This window comes from Anabrus simplex, chromosome 2 (genome assembly GCF_040414725.1).
Source record: "Anabrus simplex isolate iqAnaSimp1 chromosome 2, ASM4041472v1, whole genome shotgun sequence".
Lineage (NCBI taxonomy): Eukaryota > Metazoa > Arthropoda > Insecta > Orthoptera > Tettigoniidae > Anabrus > Anabrus simplex.
Genome location: NC_090266.1, coordinates 43135178 through 43155944, shown reverse-complemented (window position 1 = coordinate 43155944; position 20767 = coordinate 43135178). Strand labels below are relative to the sequence as shown.

Below are 20767 nucleotides of genomic sequence, written 5' to 3'. Positions count from 1 at the left end.
TTCGGTGGTTAGCCAAAGATATGATGAGTTCTGTAATTAAAGAGTTAATTTGAAAATTTAATAACCATAATCGGAATTAAGGAGCTGAATAGTGGAATTTAAATGAAGAGTGATGACACTTACCCCTTCGACCGCTGAGATGTTAACTCACTTTGAGAGTTTTAGAGTAACTGGCAGTCGCCGAGCTCTTACTACGTGTTTACTATTTGTGAGGTCTTGGTGGAGGGGGTTGAGCTTGAGAAGGCGTTACTGAGTGCCCATTCGCTGTGCGAGAGGAGGAGTTGTCGGCAGTGGGAGGAGGGGAGGGGGGCGGTGTCCCAACTGGCGTTTATCTGACAGTCCACCGGTTCGAACCTCGGGGAGGTCAGTATACACGACATGACATCTTGCGACCCGAACACATACCCTTTCTGCATGACACCCCAGACACCGTATTGCAGCAGGACAGTGCAAGACCACATTTTGCTGCATGAGCATGTGTCTTCATGTTGTCGCAGGATGTCAGACGTTTGCCCTGGTCTCCCGATCATCGGACTTGTCGCCAATCGGTGGGATATGGTGAAATGACAAGTGCGGCGCTGTGACCCAATGCCAACCACCAAAGATGAACAGTGGAACCAGGTGAATGCAGCATGGATGGCTATACCCCAGGCATAGTGCCTACTAGGCAACAAGACACATGCTGAAGCTAGATGACTGAAATGCTAATCCTTTCTGCAGAACATACTAATGAACCTGTCCTGTGAATATGAACTTCCTATCTGTAGTCTTTCAAGGTGTTCTGTGATCTTCAGAAGATAAGTGTACTCTTGCGTTAGTTGTGAGTGCCAATTTTTGTCAGCTCCCGTTTCTCTCGGTAACAACTGCTAAGATTGGCTGAAATCTCCGGTGAACGAAACTCTCCAGCCACCCATAGATTTTGTTCGTATTACTCATATACACATCGTCCTGTCTAATGTTTCAACCAAAGATTGGTGCAATATTGTAGCCTCATTCCATACTACTAATGTACAATTCTGGATCAGATTGGCAGAGCTACTTTTCTTTGAAACGTTACATATGCTTGCATCAAATTATTGTCAGACCTCACTTTGGTGAGCAACAAATTAATAAAAAGAAAGGTTTTCTTGTGCCTTTAGGGCTTAGAGGAAAACCACCTTCTTTCTTTGTGATGCTAGATATGATGGTGTAACAAGCTTCTTTCTGATAGATGGTGTTCTTCCTGAGCAATGGTTTTCAGGAGCTGGGAGTGATCATACGGCATCTCTCTTAAGTACACATTATTTTTTGGTTGTAATTTATTATTATCTCTGAAGTCCAAACTCTCTGATATATTTGGTTTCAAGTGATTGTGTGCTGTTCTGTTGGCTTCAGCCAGCCCTTCATCGAATACATTTTGATCATATTTTGATTCTTCTTATGCTAGCTTGCTCTGTTATTGGTTCAGTGTGTCTTCTGACATGCTCTCTTGATGGTTACTCCGAAGACCCAATAGATCAGAAACTTGGCAAAAACATTAATGATGTTAAGCAGATATTAAAGTGATCTTGCTGAATTACATAGAGCAGCTTGTGATAATGTGTTTTCCCATTGAAAACTATATTCCAGCATTCCCTTGACTCTGCATGTATGGTGTAGTAGCATTCCAAGTTTAAGTATTGTATTGAAACCATTGAGTTTAATCATTCAGTAACAGAAATAATGCATGGCACCATTTTACATAGTGGTTCCCCAGTGATCGGGTCTGATCCGTCTTCACCTCTTCATAGCTTTATAAGATATTGCAAACTATAGCAAAATCTGTAAATTTTAGGAATTTATCTCTTTGTATCAAACTGTCGCCCAGCTATTACACCAACTACTTCATTTGTAGTAGGGGTATAAAACAGGGCGTGATGTTCACCAACAGGTATTTTATTGGCATGGACAACAATATTGAAATCCAGTACATTTGGTGGGACACTGTCAGTTGCAGTTTTGAAAGATTGAACATAATTATTATGGCATGTACTCGCCTGGTACCGCCAATGAACCAATACAAGTATAAATAGACTAGGAAGCCCAAAAACCACCCCCCAAAAAACACAACATTAAATTGAAAATAGACAAGGGGCTTACCTTAAGCAGGTAGGGGTGTCACAAATAATCCGTGAGTCAAAGTAAAACCTGTCACGGTATCGAATTGGTAAGAATTAACCAAAGAAAAACAAATACTTTTTTTTAAGAAAATAAAACAATTTTAATTTAGGAAACAATTTAAATTAAAGTTAACAGAGTAAAATCATTATCCTTGTTTGGGAAATAAACAAACCTATTAAAATTAGTGTTCATTTAACAATTAATCTTAATCACGACTGGCTGACCAAGTTAAATAAAAGAAATAAAATTAAAATTATTACTATTAACTGCAAGATAAGAGTACAGCTCTTAGATCTCAGTAACCTTTTTCTTATTCAACTCAGATTAACCTTTTAAATCTTAGTACAGTACAATCTCGATAATCCGGCGGTTGGTTAGTCCGGCACGTTTGGTAATCCGGTGCTCTCGGGAAACACGTATCATATTGTCTTCCCTCCCTCCTCCCTTCAATATCTACCCATTCTGTACACCACTTTCCCGCCATTAGCTCATTCGCCGTTGTTATCAAGTTTACAACCTAGTGTATACAGTAGTACGTACTGTACGTATGTGTAGGTACTGTATTTTGTAGTGTGTTTATCTAGTGTACTGCCTGCAATGTCAACCAAAACAAAGCACGTGAGTTTAAATTTGTGTCCGAAACAAGAGATAATAATGAAACTTGACAAAGGAAAAACCACGGCAAACCTAGCACAGACTTATGGCGTTGGATGATCTACGATCCATCAAATTCAACCGTGGTAAAATCCTAGAGTACGTTAGGACTGCTGAGGGAAACTTGAAGGGAAGAAAGACAGTTAAAACAGGTGAGTGTCCTAAAATGGAAAAATGCTTTATTCACTTGGTTTATGCAAGAGCATGCCAGGCACGTGCCATTATCGGGAGACATTCTTCGTGAAAAGGCAAAATATTTTTACGAAAAAAATAAAATGAAAAAGGATGATTTTCGAGCTAGTGATGGCTGGCTTGATAATTTTAAGAAAAGACTTGGGATTCGTTTCTTAACTGTCACGGGAGAAAAATTGTCTAGTGATGTTTTGGCCGTTGACCCTTTTCAGAGGAGATTTGAATTAAAAATCCAAGAATTAGGTCTTCTGCCAGAGCAAGTTTACAACGTAGATGAAAGTGGTTTATTCTGGAGGATGTTACCGCATAAGACCTTCGTACACTCTTCCGAAGAAAGTGCCCCGGGAAGAAAAATGTCAAAAGACATGTGCCTTGTGCAAATTCCACTGGCACATATAAACTTCCGTTACTGGTTGTAGGAAAAGCCAAGCATTTAAAAACGTATCTCACCAGTCACCTATCAAAACCAAATCAAAGGATGGGTTACCCAAGATGGTTTTTACCGAATTGTTCAAGCAAGATTTTATACCGGCTGTAAAAAGATTTTCAAAAGACCTGGACACCCTAAAGAAGAGGATCTACATTCAGAAGACAGGCAGATTGAAAGTCCTCTACATGCCTCCGAACACGACACCACTCTTCCAGCCCATTGACCAAAATGTAATTCAGCAAATAAAAGTTAATTGCAAAAAATCGCTCCTTTCTGATGTAATAAAACAAACTGATGGAGTAATACATTTTTGAAAAAAAAAAAAAAAAAAAGAAACCACAAAGATTAGAGACGTTTTCAATCTAGCTCACAGCTGGAACAAAGTTAGAAGTGGCACTATCCAGTGATCGTGGAAAAAGGATTGGCCAGCGCACCCTGCTTTCAATTCTGAAAACGTGGTTGACCATTCTGAAGATGATTACTCTTCTTTACAATAGACTTCCCAATTTTTGCAAGAGTTTTCTTACAAATGTAAAGTGGATGTTACCCTGACAAACGAGGATATCACCGATTGGCTTCAGGGGGCAAGCGAGGAAAATTTTCAGTCCCTGTCTGACGAAGAAATCCTCAGCCAAATTTGATCTCCTGATGACGAATCTAATGATGACTTGGAGGTTTCGACTCGGCGAACTGTGAGCAACAGCGACGCATTGAATGCTTTCAATGTCTGCACTCAGTGGGCAGAAGAAAATGGCATCGCAAGTGATGATGTGTTGGTGCTTAAACGGGTTACAAGAGTGCATTTTTGATAAAAATGTATAAATCAAAGAATCAAAAAACAATCAACGATTATTTTTCATTGCCAAAACCTGTGTGAGTACTATTTTTTCCAGAAATAGAAATGCACTGTACTTATCTGTAAAATGTTTTTTTACTCCAGATAATCCACAATTTTCGATAATCTGGCAGTTGCCCGGTCCCATATATGTCGGATTATCAAGATTGTACTGTATTTCTTTTTCCTCAGTTTAGTTACTTATTCCAAACAGATTATCATTTAAAATGAGATCTTTCTTTTTTCTTTATATAGTTACACTTCTTTATGGTTAGAATTCTTCAGGGTTAGATTTCACCCGGGGAGTTTCCGCAAGAAAATATTTAATCGCGATCACAAGGTGAAAATTTATAGGTTGTAAGACCGACGCAAGAGGGGAAGGAAAATCAATACAGAAGAGGGAAGGAAATTCACAAAATATCATTAAAGGGGAAAATAAGCGTGTAATTACACCACCAAGATCCAAATCTTTTTCAGGAAAATCAATTACACTCAACCAGACAATCAGCAATAGTCATCATGCCCATCAACATCTTCATGGTAATGTATACACAATAAAATTAAAAGGGGAGGACAAATCCCAAAGCCAAAACACAACAATAGTAGTTTACATGGAAAGAACATAAGATAATCAGGTAGACCATAAAACCCAGACATTAAGATAAATTAAAATTAAAAGAGAAACAGAAGGCGGATATTAAGAATGGAACAGAGCCCAAATTTTAAAAACCATGCGGGAACTCACGTGGTTGTTAAACCTTTTTTAACATGTTTAGTTTAAGAAATACCTAAGAGGGTAAAGATGCCTTGTGAAAAGTAATCATAATATGTTACAGATACAAATACATAGTATTAAACTATTGAACTTGACAATTAATATAATGAGAACAATTAGTGGGGTCCACCTATTCAGTACAACACGTTATAAGATGAATTATAACATTATTAATAATGAGACCGGTTTTGATGCGTATATGCATCATCTTCAGCATAAACTTGAAAACAGGAAAACCGAGCTCGATAGCTGCAGTCGCTTAAGTGCGGCCAGTATTCGGGAGACAGTGGGTTCGAGCCCCACTGTCGACAGCCCTGAAGATTGTTTTCTGTGGTTTCCCATTTTTATACCAGGTAAATGCTGGGTCTGTGCCTTAAATAAGGCCACGGCCGGTTCCTTCCCACTTCTAGCCTTTTCCTGTCCCATCGTCGCTATAAGACGTGTGTTGATGCAACATAAAGCAACTTGCAAAAAAAGAAAACAGAACAGGCAATAACAACTTAAGGTTACAAAAACTTGCGTAATGAATATGTACTCTAATATTATGAATAACATTAGCCTGCAAAAAGAAAAACTCTTTTTGTGCTGTAAAAAGGAAAATGGGTGGGTTTAATGAATTTCTTAACACAGAATTTGAGAAAAAAATTAGTTTTGGCATACCACGTATGGTTTAGTGGCAATTTTACGAAATATTTTGTTCTTGTGTAAAATTGTTGATACTTAGTATTGATTACATTTGATATATTAATGTAAATTTCAGCTTGCAAAATGTAATCATATTTTGCATGCATTAAATACACATAAATGCTGCTTTGTAAGCAAGCAGATGGTTTGTATTATATTTTTAATGTGTATTGAAATTCGTGAAACTTAAGCATAAAGGGCCTATTTAGTTTCGGCTGTGCAGTTGCTTTTAAATTAATGTAATCGTACCTGGAATAAAAATTACATTGTTAAACGTACATAGTTTTGTTACTTACGTTATGTGCAGTTTAGATTCGCACCTCCGTCTTTTTCCGTTTTCCGTGGAATTTCCGGGTTTTTTATGTTCTTGAATGATCTCTAGAAGGGTCATCTCGAGCAATTGACCAAGAGTAATCGGCCATCATATTCACATTCCAATGTCCCTGAGGGCGTCGTTCTGAATCTTTGAGATCCTGGTGAAACCTTTCACCTTGTTCTTCACTGACAGCTCCTAAATTTGGAGGGAAATAATCGAGATGCGAAGCTAAGAAATGAAGCTTAAGGCTCATATTACAACAGAGTTCCTTTAAACTTTACCAACATTTTCCTTACAATTTCTTTGTATTGAGGGTCCTTAATGTTGCCAAGAACTTTAGTCACTACATCTTTGAATGCGTTCTATGCCTCTTTCTCAATTCTGGTCATCGTGTCTGTGAAATTTTTATCCTTCATCAGCTTACAAATATGTGGTCGATCAAATACGCCTTCTTTGGTTTTTTGCATCTGATAATGAGGGAAATTTAGTGGATAAATATTGGAAGCATAGGCTACTTTTATCTAATACCTTGACATACTGTTTCATCAATCCTAATTTGATGTGCAAGGGTGGAAGTAAAATTTTTGCACAGTCAATGAGACTTACATTCAAGACATTTTTGGATCCTGGTTGTAGTTGTTTCCTTTCTGGCCAATTCACTGTATCCCAGTGTTTATCCCGTGTCCAGCTATCCCATTCGCATAGGAAACAGGGAAATTTTGTATAGCCTTTTTGTTGTCCCAGCAACAATCCAATGATCTTCAAATCACCGCAAATTTGCCACCCATGCTCGTGATGTTTAATTTTTTCAAGCACCAACTTTAAAGTCTCGTATGTTTCAGACATTTTTGTGTAGTGTGCAAGTGGTATGGATGCCAGAACATTTGTATTACGAAGTGAAACAGCCTTTAAACTTCTTTTGGAAGAGTTAATGAAAACATGCCAGTTACTAGGATCATACTATTTCTCTCCCAATTGACATAGAAGATTTGAAACATCAGTACAAAATACAGATTTGAAACATCAGTACAAAATACAAGTTCATCTTCTTGAGTATAATACTTTCAGAATTCTTTGTCACAATTTCGGTACCAGGAAAATGTAACACCTGTGCCAACATATTCTTTTTGTGCAATCTTGAACCAAGTAATTCACTTTTTTCTTTGGTTAGCTCTAAGTCCCTTATGAGATCATTCAATTCGGATTGTGTTAATATCCCTGAAGGTGTGTCATATTGATGTGCCTCGAATCTATTTCTTCATCGTCAGATTGCAATGAACTGCTACTTTCCTCACTCAAGTGAGTAGGTGGAGTAGGTACAAGTAAGTCAGGTCCATGAGGAACTGGTCGAAGAGCTGACTTGAGATTCGGTTATTTAATTTTGTTTTTACTCTTCTTATTGTAACCGACAACATGGGTCATACAAAAATAGCAGTCGTCATGATGGTTCTTTTGCTCTCACCATTGCATGGGTATAGCAAAGGGCATTGAGTTTCGTTTGCCCTCATACCAGTAACGTAGTCCCTCGACACAGGTATTGCATGCAATATGAGGTGCGAAAGATTTGTCTTGTTCCCCAACTTTCAATTTGAACTAAGAAAAATAAAGTTTCTTTACAAACGAGTCTATTTGACGCACCTTGGAATCGAACACATAAACTCCATAAATGTAACAAAACTGTTGAGGACTTTCTTTGCGCTGTCTTCTGTGCACCCCTGAAACACTAGCCATGATGGTGTTAAAACACTAGAACTTCACTTATTAGTGATCGTTTTGAAATTAAATTACATTAAATCTCACGCACACGATAGACCTATAATTAAATTAATGTGAACTTTAAAAGTCACACTAAACATGTATCGGTACTTCTTGGAGCCCGTCTCAAGCAACACTGTTATCTTCGAAAGGAGACTGCTTTATCAGTCCATCATAAACATTGCATAAGGGCTGGGGCTTTTAACATGTCTGTTTATTCAAGTGGTCTAAGATGAAATACGAACGCTCAACTGTCTTATCTTCAATCCTACATACCTCGCGGTCTATTGCGTATCTGGGAGAGTTTGTTATGAATTTACCAGGAAACCCCCAACTACAAAATGAACATTTAGACAGCAATAAACCTATAATAAAATGCAAACAATAACAAATCAAATCACATAATTGTATTTTTTTAAAAGTTGCGCGAGAACATGTCTCAACATTACATCTTAAGAATACATGCAGATACTAAAACACCAAATTGCGTCAAAACTAGATGTGACAGGAACAAAATAGCATCATTTTCGGAATCATGGCAGCGATCTCAATAAGAATTACATATTTTCTATTTTACCGCAAAATCATGTTGGCTAATGTAATCGGTAGGAATTGACATGATTAAAAACATGGGCCGGGAAAAATAACTTATAACACTAGCTTAAAAGTTCTCTTTTCAGAAAATATAGCACCATTTCCTTTTGAATGAGTAAGGTCTTATACGAAGTGAAAGTCCCCTTGATGAAAGTTCACAGAGTCTTGAAATGTAGGATAAAAATGTTGGAGCTTCAGTCAGAAAACATTTTCAAAACACCGATTGAAATACTGGTCATTAGAATAGTATGTGGTGTTCTTTCTTAAAATAATATATTTTAAAATGACGTTACAAGTTTTAAATCTGGAAAGAACGTGAAAATTCTTCATGCTCCATTTTCATAGTAAAATGCAGGTCTTCTCTAACTAAAAATAACCTTAACAAAGCTATGGCTGAAGTTGGTCTACTGTGAATTTATAATTTTGTATTTTTTATGTGAAAATGAGGGGGACACCTTATTTGCCCCTGGGTGCTAGAAGGTGTTCTCTAACTTCCGACTACACACGTCACACATGCTGCCAGAGGTCCCACCTTGAACTGTAATAAACACCTTCTAGCACTCTGCAATGAAATAAATCTGTATCTATAAATCTTATGATGATTAAGTTCAGAAGGATACAGACTGCTGGCCATATGGTACATTTGTCCTTGGACCTTAAATGGCAGCATGAAGAAGCCATGTTTGATTACTTAAGTACTCATAAAGGAGGTAATTTGAAATGCATTTTTAATTATGATGTATCGCTTCATTAAATCCTTTACTGTCTGGGTGGTGACTTGGTAAGAACGAATGCAAAGAATCGGAGGGGAGAACTATCCAAGAATCACAAAGGATGTCAGCCTCTTGTGTCACATTCTGAGTGTATTTTACAAGATTTCTGAACATGAAAGTGAAGAAATAATACACCATTGACTGTAACTTGAAGACGATGTTGCGCTGATATACAAATATTTATGTAGTTTGGATTGGAATTTTAGGATTTCTACCCCTTTTTCTAGTTGATTTTCAGATGCACATCAACCACTCACCACTGATCTGGATTTAGGGCAGTCACCCAGGTGGCAGATTCCCTATTTGTTGTTTACCTAGACTTTTCTTAAATACTTGCAACGAATTTGGAAATTTATTGAACATGTCCCTTGGTAAATAATTCCAATCTGTAACTCCTCTTCCTATAAACAAATATTTTCCTCAATTTTTCCTGTTAAATTCCAACTTTATCTTCATATTGCGATCTTTCCTAAATTTAAAAACACCACACAAACTTATTCGTCTACTAATGTCTTTCAACACCATCTCTCCACTGACAGCTCGGAACGTACCACTTGACTAAGGTTGAAGGAAAAATCCCACCTTCCGTGCTTTTATGGCTAGTTCATGAAAATACAAACATCGTCCACCTTAAAGTCTAATTAATTAACTAAAAGATTAGTACATGCTTCGTTCCAAAAATATAGAATATCTTCAGCTAAAATTTGTAAATGTAAAAGTTGAACTACAAGTTTGGTTTCTCAAAGAGTTTCCCCGGTTCTCGTATACAAATTTTGAATTTCAAGTCCACTTGTGTCAGTTTTAAGTTATGTAAAGTTTATATTATACCAGGAAAAGTTTTTGGGCAAAGGGCATGAGTAGGACCTCAGGGAGTGGAACTTGGTTTTGGAGCTGATACAGAGGAGGATAGACTCGCAGAGCGAATAATAGATGGTTAAAATTTTTTTTTTCAAAACAATTTATTAATTCTTCACCCTGCAATATGATTATTGGACTCAAATCTGGCATTGAAATTAAAAGTTTGAACGTAATCTTCCTGAATTCTGTTCATGAAAGTGGAATAAATATCACTGATTCCAAAGTCTTTCATATGTGAGAATATGAGGTATTGAATTTCCACCTAAAGTCTTTCTAAACCTAAGCACACACTTGTAATTGTAAGTTGATATGAGAAATTAAATTTCTGTTAAAAGTTTTCAGTTTTCAGTTTGTAAACCTTGATATGTAGCACACTTGAAAAGCCTAAAGTCTTTCTGTGAGAAAAAATGAAATTTGAAATTAAATTAATCACTTCTGAGAAATTATGAGAACTTTGAAATATTTGTTCACACGCGGCACTGAAGTTTCCACTGTTCAAAATTAATAAAAAAAATTTTAGTCAGTTTGTTACTACTCACTTACGGAAAGAAATGTTGCCACAAATGTCGAAGGATGGACATCTGGAATGTTCCGTGGAGAATCAGGATCGGCGATGTTCCCTTAACACACCATGTTGACGTTCCCGATGAGGTGATGACGGCTGGAACTGGATCATGTAGAATTGCAGCTTGTTAGGGTGATTTTTCGCACACGAAAAATTCACTTAGTGCGAGTAGTTATCACTGACACTGTCATTTACTGTTGAACACTATTTATGGCGTAATTGAATTTCAAGACGTTAAATAAAGAATCACAGTCCTTCCTGTATGAAATACTATTTAAAGTTGTTACTGAAATGTTCATAATTACACAGTTCACACTTGAAAAGGCAAATCATAGTCGATAATCACAGTCTTTGAACACAGTCATTAAGTCACTAAGGATTATTTTCTGCTTATCTTGTTATGATAACGTCATATTACCTCAGAAAAAGTTCTTAATTTTCACTCAAATTACTGTAAGTCGTATACTGATGTGGCGTGAATAAAGAAATACAGTTCAATACTCGAAAAGAAATGAGTTCTGGTGATTCTACACATTAGTTTCTGTAGAAGTTCAATATCATTTGAAGTAACCTAGGTCTACACGTAATGACATATTCTGTGAACGTTAAATAGTTGATATTTGCACTTCAATAAGTTCACTCGTATTATATTCTTAAATGTCTTTAGGATTAGACTGTAGTCGCGACGCGATGTACTAAATACAGTGCGACGTCTTTTATAATTCTGTCGGCGATATAACTTCGCGTTCCGGAAATACGACGGAAAGTACTTTCACCGTGACTGCGCGAACATACTGTACGCGGGTCGGTCTCTCCTCTGTCTCACTCACACACAGCTGTGTACTCGTCCTTGTACTGTACTGCTTGCTGGCTGGCCTTGACATATATAGATACCAGCGCTGGGAGGGGTAGCATCTCTTGGCCATGTGACCGTGAGTGCGTAATTTCTGTAGACTTTAAATTATTATAACTCAACAACCATGGGATGAATTAATTCGAAATTCACAGGGATTAACTTTTATGACGTCCGCTATGATTCAGCGTTTGTCCCGTTGAAATTGGTTAAGGCGTTGAAAAGCTGGCAAAAGAAAATTCTTTTCGAGAAATATCTCTAGGGGAGGTAAGCTTCGAGCGACAGGTGACGTCACTTGACTCCGCCTAGTGCACTCGTAGGGTCTGGCACATACTGGAACATTCTTTACATAGATGTTCGTACGTCGGTCGGATCTTTTATGCTGGAATAACGTTTCTTTCGATTGACATGGACCAGGACCTAGGCTTTCCTGGTACATCTTCCCCTTGGTTGGACGAAAAGAAAATACGCAGGATTTTCTTTTCCAGGCTTTACTCTTCCTGTGGTACATATTGTTTTAAATTGGCTGAGTTATAAATACCCTCGAAAGTGCCGTCCAATTTTACAATTTCATAAGCCCCGTTTCTCAATACAGTGCGGACACGGTAAGGACCTACGAATAGTGGACAGAACTTAGCGTAAATCCTTCTCTCAGGGTTGGAAGTAGCTGGTCTCCGTATTAAAATAAGGTCTCCAGGATTCAATTATCTTCTGAACTTCCTATTACGCTGGCGTCGTTCTCTGAGGGCGGCTGCATGTCTTAACCTGGTCAGCGCGTCATTGATCTTAAGTTGCTGCGGCACAATAGCATTTGGTAGAGCTGGTAAAATTCTGTCCCAAGGTCGTTCTGGTTTCGACCCATGATGTAGGCTGAGAGGAATGTCATTAGTAGATTCATGCACAATAGAGTTTATAATTTTTTGCATTACTGGCAAGACCTCGATCCACTTCCAGTGATGTTCACTATAATAAATTCGACAGAATTTGGCGAGTTCTCTCATTATTCTTTCAGCAAGGTTAGCTTCCGGATGCCTAATAGAATTCATGATATGTCGAATGTTGAGTTCTTCCAAAGCCTGTTGGAATTCTACGGAAGTGAATTGCATTCCGTGATCCGTCAGTAGGTATTCAGGCTTTCCCATCTCAGGGATGATGTTTTTTTTCAGCCTCCTTAAGATGTTACCGGCGTTAGCTTTCTGGATAGGCAATAGCATAGTATATTTGGAAAAGACATCCACAACTACAAGGACATGTCTGTTCCCCCTGGTCGCCTTTGGCAGAGGGCCGTACAGATCGATTGCCATTATTTCCCCGGGCTTTTCCGGGATCAGCGGTTTGGGAAATTCCTTGAGGAGATAATTATTCGACTTGATCCGTTGGCATAAATCACAGGACCGCAAAATTCTCCTAATGTCTCGCCTAAGATATTCCCATGTAAACCTTTCCTTAATAAGGTTGAGAACTTTATCCGTACCAGCATGACCTGAAATTGAGTGACAATGCCATATGATAGCCTTCCTGATTTTAACAGGTGCATAAATCCTGCATTGCATCTTGGCTAAGTCAATGTATTTCATAAGAATCCCATCCCGTAAACAGAAGTTTGAAGAGAGTCGTTGGAGACGTGGGAATTCATCATCATCGGCGGGAATCGAACCGATAAAAATCGAATTAATTCCCTACAATTGGCGTCTCTTCGTTGCATCTGGGCAAGGTAACGAAGTTTGCGAAGACATTCTTCGTCTTCATCAGTCATGATGTTAACCTCGTGAACTTCAATAACTTCAGCAGGGTTGCGGCTGAGGGCATCTGCTAATGCATTCTTCCGGCCAGGCCTATGTATTACTGTGAGGTCAAACTGTTGAATAAAAAGAGCCCATCGGGAAACTCTCTCATTCGTCATGTCAGATGACAGTATGAATGTCAGAGCTTTATGGTCTGTGTAAATCGTAATGGGATAGCCGTAGATGATTTTCTTCCAATACTGGAGAGAAAAAACAACAGCCAGAGCTTCGAGTTCAGTTATGGTATAAGACTTTTCGTGAGGTCGTAGTTTTCTACTTAGAAACGAGATGAAAAGTCTGTAATCGGGATCTTCAGGTCTCGCTTGATACAGCACTGCGCCTATTCCTACAGAGCTGGCATCACACTCTATGAAGAATGGAAGAGAAAAATCTGGATAAACTAGTTTAACAGAGTTTTTCAACATGTCCTTGGTGGCAAGGAAAGCTCGTTCACATTCTTCGGTCCACTTCCATCTATTATTCTTAAGTAGTAGTTGCTGAAGAGGAGCTACCGTCTCAGTGTAGTCTAGACAGTGTTGAGAAAAGAACTGACAAAGTCCTAGGAACTGTCTCACGTTTCTAATGCGCTGAGGTCTAGGAAAGTCAATGATACTCTTAATCTTGGCAGGGTTGGGTTGAATTCCATCACCACTAATTACATGTCCTAAGAATAATACTGATGTTTGGAAAAGTTGACTTTTCTGGGCATTTATCTTGAAATTCTTCTTTTCCAATTCCTGCAGGACCAGATTGACATCTCTCACGTGCTCTTCGAAAGTTCTCGAGGCAATCAAAATGTCGTCAACATAAATCGTAGTTATGTCCTTTACATCATCTGATAAGTGTTTTTCCAAGGCTCTGATCAGAACAGCTCCCGAGATTTTAATACCAAAGGGCATTTTGTTGAAAACATAGGTCCTATTTTCAAATAAGAAGCCTGTGAATAGCCTACTTTCAGCATCCCGTCAAGCCAACTAAAGAAATTCATGCCGTGGAATCTTCTGATGATATCCCTAAGTAGTGGAGGACGGTCATATTCTAAGGTCAGTCGGTCATTTAGGACCCTCGCGTCAAGGCAAATTCTGATACTGCCGTTAGGCTTACGCACTATGGCCAATGGATTCAAGTACTTAGTTACGCAAGGCGAAATTATCCCATCATCTGTCATTTTATGAATTAAATTACGAACTTCTTCTCGATATTTCTCGGGTACGGGATATGGTTTCTTCTGATAAGGGGACAAGTCATTTACATCAAGATGATATTCGTAGCCAGCTATCTCTCCAGGCTTGTCATCGAATACACATGCAAATTTCTGTAGAATGTCATTTTTAGCCTCCTCCAATTTTAATTTAATTTCCGGATCTTCAACCACACTGGCTATTGACATTATATAGTCCGGACCTATGATGGAGTTCTCATTGAATAGGGACTCTGCATTGTCCTCACTTTGGTCACCCTTTCTACTTTCTGCTACGGCTGGCGCAACCTCGCTTACAGCGGGCTTAATAATGTCACCACCGGCTTCTTCGAAACGGGCTCCCTTCTCTTGAACTTCCAGGTCACTTCGTCCTACCAGCTGTAGTCCTACGGAATTATTCTTTAATCTTACGAGGTTGGCATCATAGTCAATGGTTCCTTTGTATTTGATCATAAAATCTGATCCAAGTATTAAGTTGAAGTTAAGACGTGATACTACCAAAAATATGTGTTCGAATGTCTGACTGTTAATTTCAAACTCTAAAAATGCCTGGGATTTACATTTAACAACTTTATCAGGAACTATCCCTCTTACTTTAATCTGAGCTGCAGGCAATAACAAAACATTGTTCTGATTTTTAAGCGAGTCTACAAGCCTATCAGAAATTAAAGAAGCTTGCGCTCCAGAATCGATGAGCGTAATCACCTGTAGGTTGCCTGTGCGTACTGTTATGACAGGTAATGAACGTGTAATAATTGGCCTTAGTGTTTGTGCGTCTTCGAATAGTAATTCGGAATCGTCAATATGCCAGTAATTGATAACAGCAGTACAATAATTTGAAATCTCGTCCTCATCGTGTTCTGTAGTTAATCTCCCTATTGCGAGATCGGCGTTTTTTTTTATAGCGCCTGTTGATTCAGGATCAGGTGATCTTTGTTCTCTTGGTCCGAATTGATGTTGGTATTCCAGGGATGTAGCTCCAAGCTCATCAGGATTACGATTTCTCTCCCTGATGTATTCCCGTGTATCCTTCCATCTACTTTCAAGTTCTCGTCGTCTGGACTCACGATTTTCTTCAGGAGTGCTTTCGCGCTGTCTCCATAAATTCCTAGGTTGGTAAGGTTGTCAATCCTGATTCCTCTGACGTCTAAAATTCTGGAATCTGGTTGGGTTGGTAGGGCTTAATCTGCCTTCTTCACGTGTCGTGGGTTCCTCTCTCTCCGGCGGTTTTATTTCCGCAGAGTTCGTATTTATTTCTCGACTCCTGTTAGTTTTCGGACTAGATTGGGTATTAGCCGTATCTAACCTACGCAAAGTAGCGTCAGAATGCTCCAATGTTTTAAAGTTGGCAGCGACTAGTATCTCTTGAACATGAGGCGGATATTGAAGTGTCAGGATCTGAATAAGTTCGATATCTGGCAAAGGTGGATCTAAAAACTGTAGCTTCTTTAATTGCATTAGGCAATAATCGGAATATCGGGAAGTATTGACTGAAGTATTGTATTTACTAGAGTAGAGTTGCATCTTGACAAGGTGCTGTCTTTCTGAATCCCAAAAGCGTTTAAGAAGTGCCTTTTTAAAGTCGTCGTAGTTTCTAAAGTTGCTCTTAAAAGCTATGAACCATGATAAGGCTCGTCCTTCTAGAAGTTTGGATACTACTCTAAGTTTCCTATCGTCATCTACCCTATTCTCTTCCAGGTAATCGTCGACATTTAACAAAAATTCTCGAGCAGTATACTCGTCACGTCCTGAAAATTTGACTGGTTTGTCATCTGGTATTTTAATAAGTGTTGTTGTGCTGTGTACTTCCCTCGACGAACCAGGAATTGTGACGTCAGTCGTATGTTCTTTGAGTTTAATTTGATTCATTTCTTCAGACAAATTTTTAATTTTAGAATTAATTGAGGTGTCTAAATTTGTTATTTCATTTCTCAAGTCAGTTTTAATGACTTGTACGTCTTTACAGAAAGCAGCTATCTGGGTATGCGTGCTGTCTAGCTGTCCTGTAATACGCTTGTCGAGTTCTCCTTGCGTGCTCTTAATTAATCCTATCTCGCTTCGTAATTTACCCACATCGTTCTTTAATGCATCTCGCAAGGTTTCCTGCACCTGAGCTAGCTTTACTTGAGTTTGTGAGATGTTACCATGGGATTCTTGAAATTCAGTCCGTAAATCTTTGAGTTCAGTGGAAAATGCTTGAACGGAAGGAAGAACATTTCTAAGATCTTTGTCTAAAGACTTGACGACCTCTGTCTTTATTTCTTCCTTAGTAGACTCTAAGTTTTCAACAAACTGATCCCGCATGTTTTTCAATGTGGCTTCGACTTGTGCACTAGAATCAGTAAGTTTCTTTTCGAGGCGAGTTCCAGCTTCACGGAATCGTTGCTCGATAAGGGCACTAGATTCAGTGAGCCTTTTGTTAATGACTTTATCCGCTTCAGCAAACTTAGTGTCCAAGGTCCTGTCAATTTTAGAAGTTAAGTCTTCAACCTTACTATTTGACTCAGTTAACTGCGCTTGAAGTTGAGTATTTTGTGCCTGCATTTGTTGTTGAAGTTGAGCCTGCAACTGGTTATTAGACTCTACCATTTGCGTATTAATTCGATCTATTTGCGTGTTTATTTGAGCCTGCAATTGGGAATTAGACCTATCAATCTTAGCATTCTGATCGTTAATGCTAAGCTCGAGAGCTTCGATTGCTGCAAGTAAGTTATCCATGTTTCCGGAATATTCGAATAAGTCAAATACAACAAGTTCTTCGTGTTTGTAATAGTTGCAGTCGGATCCTGTGCTCAAAATACAATTTATTATGACTTGAATCGAACCCTGAATGTTGCGATTATTACAAGCACATCATCTATTATTATGGCACGGCTCCAAATCGAGCCCTTGAAGTTGCGGCGCCATCTATTATTATACTATCCTCTCTGTACCAGGAAAAGTTTTTGGGCAAAGGGCATGAGTAGGACCTCAGGGAGTGGAACTTGGTTTTGGAGCCGATACAGAGGAGGATAAACTCGCAGAGCGAATAATAGATGGTTAAAATTTTTTTTTTCAAACAATTTTTTAATTCTTCACCCTGCAATATGATTATTGGACTCAAATCTGGCATTGAAATTAAAAGTTTGAACGTAATCTTCCTGAATTCTGTTCATGAAAATGGAATAAATATCACTGATTCCAAAGTCTTTCATATGTGAGAATATGAGGTATTGAATTTCCACCTAAAGTCTTTCTAAACCTAAGCACACACTTGTAATTGTAAGTTGATATGAGAAATTAAATTTCTGTTAAAAGTTTTCAGTTTTCAGTTTGTAAACCTTGATATATAGCACACTTGAAAAGCCTAAAGTCTTTCTGTGAGAAAAAATGAAATTTGAAATTAAATTAATCACTTCTGAGAAATTATGAGAACTTTGAAATATTTGTTCACACGCGGCACTGAAGTTTCCACTGTTCAAAATTAATAAAAAAAATTTTAGTCAGTTTGTTACTACTCACTTACGGAAAGAAATGTTGTCACAAATGTCGAAGGATGGACATCTGGAATGTTCCGTGGAGAATCAGGATCGGCGATGTTCCCTTAACACACCATGTTGACGTTCCCGATGAGGTGATGACGGCTGGAACTGGATCATGTAGAATTGCAGCTTGTTAGGGTGATTTTTCGCACACGAAAAATTCACTTAGTGCGAGTAGTTATCACTGACACTGTCATTTACTGTTGAACACTATTTATGGCGTAATTGAATTTCAAGACGTTAAATAAAGAATCACAGTCCTTCCTGTATGAAATACTATTTAAAGTCGTTACTGAAACGTTCATAATTACACAGTTCACACTTGAAAAGGCAAATCAAAGTCGATAATCACAGTCTTTGAACACAGTCATTAAGTCACTAAGGATTATTTTCTGCTTATCTTGTTATGATAACGTCATATTACCTCAGAAAAAGTTCTTAATTTTCACTCAAATTACTGTAAGTCGTATACTGATGTGGCGTGAATAAAGAAATACAGTTCAATACTCGAAAAGAAATGAGTTCTGGTGATTCTACACATTAGTTTCTGTAGAAGTTCAATATCATTTGAAGTAACCTAGGTCTACACGTAATGACATATTCTGTGAACGTTAAATAGTTGATATTTGCACTTCAATAAGTTCACTCGTATTATATTCTTAAATGTCTTTAGGATTAGACTGTAGCATATATAGATACCAGCGCTGGGAGGGGTAGCATCTCTTGGCCATGTGACCGTGAGTGCGTAATTTCTTTAGACTTTAAATTATTATAACTCAACAACCATGGGATGAATTAATTCGAAATTCACAGGGATTAACTTTTATGACGTCCGCTATGATTCAGCGTTTGTCCCGTTGAAATTGGTTAAGGCGTTGAAAAGCTGGCAAAAGAAAATTCTTTTCGAGAAATATCTCTAGGGGAGGTAAGCTTCGAGCGACAGGTGACGTCACTTGACTCCGCCTAGTGCACTCGTAGGGTCTGGCACATACTGGAACATTCTTTACATAGATGTTCGTACGTCGGTCGGATCTTTTATGCTGGAATAACGTTTCTTTCGATTGACATGGACCAGGACCTAGGCTTTCCTGGTACAATATGAAACAACAACATTAATATTTCCAGCATTTTTGAAGAAAGGAAGACCACTTTGTACAAACACGTCTCACTTATTGACGTAGATTTTCTTATGAACTTCAACATCAACATATTTTGTGTGTTTTAACATAACATAAATACATTTTCTACGTCATTCTCACCATAAGTGTTTTAACTATATATGTCAATTTTCACACTTTAATTTTTTTTAGCTGAAGTCGTTCCATATTTTAGGAACGAAACATGTACCGGTAACTGATCTTTTAGTTAAGTAACTAGACTTTAAGCTGGATTATATTTATATTTTCATGAACTAGCTATAAAAATATTAATTAGTGGAAGGTGAGATTCTTCTTTCAACCTTAGTTGAGTTAATGCCAGTACAGAATCAAAACAGTGAGATTTGGTTTTCCATTTTCACACCAGGCAAATGCTGGGACTGTACCTTAATTAAGGCCATGGCCGCTTCCTTCCCACTCCTAGCCCTTTCCTTTCCCATCGTCGCCATAAGACCTATCTGTGTCGGTGCGACGTAAAGAAAAAAAAGAGAGTTTTATAAGTTGTACATACTACTTAGTCAAGCAGCCCATCTCCTTTCTCCCAAGTCTTCCCAGCCTAAAGATAGCAGTATTTTCATAATGCTACTCTTTTGTTGGCAATCATGCAGATGTTTTACTATGTCTTGCTCTGACACTGTTGGAAATAGAATTTAAAATAAATAAATAAATAAATTAATTAATTAATAAATAAACATATTATGCACTGTAAAAATGTTAAGTGTTTAAAAACAAGTAATTTTTAATGTTATAAGCTCTAAAGGCTATTTTGTCTCTTAATTGTGCTCTGAACACCTTTATGAAAACATATGAAACTGATACTCTCTTCCTTTTGTTTGATTAAATTGTTGTAAGGTGTCAAATTATGAATAATACTTACTTTTGCACTTCTTCAGGTTCAACATCTATGATGACCGCATGACTGAACCCCACAAGCTACAAGCTACAATGGATTGCTTAGTAGTCCTTGTTAGACCTATGATTGAAGGGAAATTCAGAGGATATCCTGAAGGTCGCCAAAATATCATCCCTCTTATGATGAATTTCCTCCCTGGCATTGACCCAAATGATAGTCGAAAGACAGTTACAGCTTTCCTCTTCTATGGTATAGTATTTCAAATGGTGCCTATCGTTGATTCATCACAGGCTGTTCTGTACCGGGATGATCTAACAGAAGTAAGTAAATTTAAATAGTTCTTTGACTTTGTTATATATAAATGTGTATTTGACTGTGAGAGTCCAAATGAATGGGTGCTCGCAAGAACAGGTTAACCATAATTTTGTCAGAACAGATATAAAGCAACTTTTGCAAATGTCAAGAGAAAAAATTTTACCGAAAAATGTACATTTTTTCCATTTTTTTCTTAATGTAGTGTCTTTAAATTATTAAAAACTGAAGAGAAATGACTTAAGCTTTGACTTAGCTATAGATAATAGTTTACCTTACATTTGTAACCAACTTTTATTTTATGATCATACAATACAAAAAAGTGGTATATATAAAGATGCTGCACATTTATGTTGAGATAATATATGTATATATTTTTTTTACAAGTTGCTTTACATCGCACCGACACAGATAGGTCGTATGACGATGGGATAGGGAAGGGCTAGGAGTGCGAAGGAAGTGGCTGTGGCCTTAATTCAGGTACAGCTCCAGCATTTATCTGCTGTGAAAATGGGA

At 37.9% G+C, this 20767-nt stretch overlaps 1 protein-coding gene across 1 annotated transcript in view; it reads left to right on the top strand.

Moving 5' to 3' along the window:
• The window catches only part of LOC136863441 (proteasome activator complex subunit 4A), a 1047550-nt gene that overhangs the window by 304651 nt on the left and 722132 nt on the right, over positions 1 to 20767 (top strand). Inside the window, exon 10 of the mRNA XM_068225934.1 lies at positions 19980 to 20259. Coding sequence (XP_068082035.1) covers positions 19980 to 20259 — 280 coding nt within the window. The remainder of the gene's footprint in view (positions 1 to 19979; positions 20260 to 20767) is intronic.